Below are 3,601 nucleotides of genomic sequence, written 5' to 3'. Positions count from 1 at the left end.
GGAAATGGGCGGGGCGCGCGCCTACGCGCGTGAGCGAGGGCGGCCGTCGGCCCGGGGGAGGAAGCTGGGGCCGGGTGCGAGAGGTGGGCTCCTCTCCCGGCCGAAGCGCGGCTGTGGATTTAGCCGTCCCGGGGACCCCAGTGACCGTGGGGTTCGAGAAGCGTAGCCTGTGGCCCCTCACGAAGGGCAGGCGATCGAGGCCTTCAGCCCGCCTCCCTCGAAAGTGGCCCGGGATGGGGCCCGGATGGCTCGCTAGAGCCCCGGGGTCGTTCGCTGGGAAAAGGGGTTGGAAACAGGTTTAAGACGCGGCAGAAAATTAACCGTATGGGGCGGCGTCTTAGGACTGGGACAAGTGATGGGAGTTTCGGTGATAAATCTTGGTGCTTGGGTGTGAGGCCTTCTGGGTGATGGGATGGAAGGGACAGCCCATGCTTGAAGGTTCCTTGAGACGCGAGTCCAGGATTGTTTAATTATCTTTTACCAGCCCGGTTCCTCTCCTTGCAAGGAGTTTAAAGGCCGTGTTCTCTGAAGGATTTGGAAAGGAAGAAGGGTGGCGGCTCTCTCTTCTGACATCTTATCCCCAGGAGGCGTTTAGCGAATTGAGAGCCCAGGCTCCCACACTAAGTGGGAGGAAACTCAGGTGCTGAAATCTTTGCCCTCCCCGCTGGCTGCAGGCTGCTACCATGAGGCTGAATCAGAACACCTTGCTGCTGGGGAAGAAGGTGGTGCTGGTCCCCTACACCTCAGAGCATGTGCCCAGGTAACCACTTCCCGGACATGGGCTGCAAGCCAGCTCTCCAAGGTGCGGCGAGGAGGCTCAGCCTGTCTTAGCCCAAATCTCAGAGGCTGTTTTTCTCTGAGGAGGAGAAACATTGGTGCGAGAAGTCATTGCAGATAGGAAAAAGTGAAAACTGAAGCAGAGTGCAGTGACCTCCCTGGAGGAAGTCACCGGTCCCCCTATTTCTCCCTTTCACCCCACCCCTCAGCTTCCTTTTTGACCTTTCAACAAGGAATTCCTTTCTGTAAACTACATGTGGGTAAGGAAGAAAAGGTAGTGTCTTCTCTCCTGGTTGTAAAAGAGTACCACACCCCTGGTGCCTGTAAATAGGCTCAGTTCTTGGAGACTGAATGCTAACCTATTGTAAAACTGAGCCGCCGGGCTGTTGTGAGATCTGTTGTTCGGGACAGCCAGGAATGAGTCTCAGGGTGGGGCTCTTGTGGAGGCAGTTGGCTAATGTCTGGTAGAGGGGGCTGCTGGTGCTGTGGGCATGTATTCCCTGCTTGTAGTTTTCCTTTGGTGGGGTTTCTGGTGCTCCGCCTTTGTGGAGATCTGTCCAGCCTTCTTTGCTGAGTTTGGCTTGCCATTACATCTCCTCAGGAATTTGAGGAATGTTTAGCTTCCGACTGCTTCCCTGCACTGACCCCTGAGACAGGAGAGGAGGCTGGACAGATAGGACTGGCTCCTGCTGTCTCTGGCTACTGGGCCTGCGGCCTTCTGCCATAGGATCCATTATAACCCTTTCTTGGGTCTTATCTGGCCCTCTGTTAGCCCTAGGGGTTTGCCTCTCAAGCATCCATTTCTTCATCTCATAAAACATCAAGACTTAGGCTTCTGAATGGGTCCTGCTTGCTGAAGGCTGCCCCTCTGCCCCTGTAGGTACCACGAGTGGATGAAATCAGAGGAGCTGCAGCGTTTGACGGCCTCGGAGCCGCTGACCCTGGAGCAGGAGTACGCAATGCAGCGCAGCTGGCGGGAAGACGCGGACAGTGAGCAGCAGAGGAGGCCTGGGCTGGGCCGGTTGTGGGAGGGCTGATTCCAGAGGCCGTCCTGGGTTCCCTCCCTTTCCCATTCCCCTCTGGGCCCCCAGAAAGGTTGCCAAAAAAAGCACTTTGTGGAAAGCTGGGGAGGTGCCTGAAACCCTGAGACTGTGACACCCCCTGAAGCCAGACCCTGATGGTGGGGGCTGATGCTTCTGCTCTCTTCCCCACTCACTGCACCGGGCCTGGAGGGATTTAGAGAAAGGAAAGCTTGTGGGGCTCTGGCTGTAAATCAGGCCGCACCCCCTTGCACCCCTTGCTGCAAGCCCAGTGCGGTCTTTGTGTCGCATACACCTCTGAGAATGCAGTCGCTGTTTGCAGAAGGCCACCGTTTACTGCAGGAGGCCACTTTCATGCTTTGTAATCAGCGAGAAGAAGCGCCAGCTCCCCTTTTCTGCCAGACTCAGAGACAGGGCTGGTTCTCTGGCTCAGGTAGGAAGACTGGCCTCTGCCCTCCTGTGGGGAGAAGGTGACGACCCCGTCCCCCCTCCTCAGAGTGTACCTTCATTGTGCTGGATGCAGAGAAGTGGCTGGCCCAGTCGGGCACCAGCGAAGAGAGCTGCATGGCAGGAGATGTGAACCTCTTCCTCACGGATCTCGGGGACCCCTCCTTGGGGGAGATTGAGGTCATGATTGCAGGTTCGTTCCACCTGGCCCTGCCTTCCTTCCCCTCTGGTCCTCAGATCCGCTGAACCTAAAGCTGCCGAAAGAGCTCAGTGCAAGGCCCTGGCCTTGGTGAGCCCAGCACCTGGCCTGGCAGACCACCACTTGGCACCCTGTTAGCCACGCGGCTCACCCTCGGTGGTTCCTTTTATTCCCGTCTCACGTGTGGGTGTGAACTTAATCTTTGGTTTTAGGATCTGCAGGCTGCAGTCTGCCCCATCTTTGGGGTGGACTGGGGACCCCCCAAAATTAGTGCTCTTCCCTGGAGCATCTTCCTGTGCTGTGTGAGGAGCCTCCCGTTTCTGTGTCCATCGTGGTCCTCAGCGTCTTTTTAAAGGGCTATGCGCACGTGCTCGTGGGGCAGCACACTGAGCTGAAGGGGTCAGTTTTGGGGTCAGGTTGCTGAGTGTTGTTAATCTGTGAGACCTTGGGCGAGTCGTTTAACTTCTCTGGGCCTCTGTCTCTTCATCTGCAGAATGGTACCTGTATTTGCAGGCTTCCTAGGGTGGTGAGCTAGGCATGCAAGGTCAGTGACTCTTGTCATTCCTCCTAGAGCCCAGCTGCAGGGGCCAGGGCCTGGGCACGGAGGCCGTCCTCATGATGATGCTTTATGGTGAGGACGCCGGGCAGGCGGTCCCAGGGGAAGGAGAGGGGTGGGGGTGAACCTTCAGGCCCGGGGTGGGGGCAGGTGGGGTGGAGAGTCCTTGGAGGAGGGGCGGGGGGATTCATGGTGCAGCTTACCCTCTCTGATCCCTTCCGAAGGAGTGACCAGGCTAGGTCTGACGAAGTTTGAGGCTAAAATTGGGCAAGGAAATGAACCGAGCATCCGGATGTTCCGAAAGCTTCACTTTGAGCAGGTGAGGCTGGTGCTGGTGAGAGGGTGAGGCTTGGGTCTGGGCGGGGGGCCCAGTGGTGCTCTGACCTGGGTCTGTAACTTAGCCGGCCCGGCCCTGCTCTGTCCCTGGCGCACGTAGGTGGCTGTGAGCAGTGTCTTCCAGGAGGTGACGCTCAGACTGATGATGAGTGAGCTGGAGCGGCAGTGGCTTCTAGAGCAGACCAGCCACGTACAAGAGAAGCCCTACAGAGACGGGGCGTCAGAGCCCCGCTGACAGTCGCTGCC

The 3,601-nt window shown here is 57.8% G+C and overlaps 1 protein-coding gene across 1 annotated transcript in view; it reads left to right on the top strand.

The window, feature by feature from the left end:
• Positions 1 to 13: 13 nt before the first annotated feature.
• Positions 14 to 3,601, top strand: part of NAT9 (N-acetyltransferase 9 (GCN5-related, putative)) — a 4,320-nt gene continuing 732 nt past the window's right edge. Inside the window, exons 1-7 of the mRNA XM_010856130.1 lie at positions 14 to 83; positions 675 to 760; positions 1,658 to 1,767; positions 2,314 to 2,457; positions 3,035 to 3,094; positions 3,244 to 3,338; positions 3,456 to 3,600. Of these exons, the coding sequence (XP_010854432.1) occupies positions 684 to 760; positions 1,658 to 1,767; positions 2,314 to 2,457; positions 3,035 to 3,094; positions 3,244 to 3,338; positions 3,456 to 3,590 (621 nt within the window). The 5' untranslated portion in view covers positions 14 to 83; positions 675 to 683 and the 3' untranslated portion in view covers positions 3,591 to 3,600. The remainder of the gene's footprint in view (positions 84 to 674; positions 761 to 1,657; positions 1,768 to 2,313; positions 2,458 to 3,034; positions 3,095 to 3,243; positions 3,339 to 3,455; position 3,601) is intronic.

Source organism: Bison bison, unplaced genomic scaffold, assembly GCF_000754665.1.
Source record: "Bison bison bison isolate TAMUID 2011002044 unplaced genomic scaffold, Bison_UMD1.0 scf7180017864371, whole genome shotgun sequence".
Classification (NCBI taxonomy): domain Eukaryota; kingdom Metazoa; phylum Chordata; class Mammalia; order Artiodactyla; family Bovidae; genus Bison; species Bison bison.
This window is presented reverse-complemented; position numbering and strand designations above follow the sequence as displayed.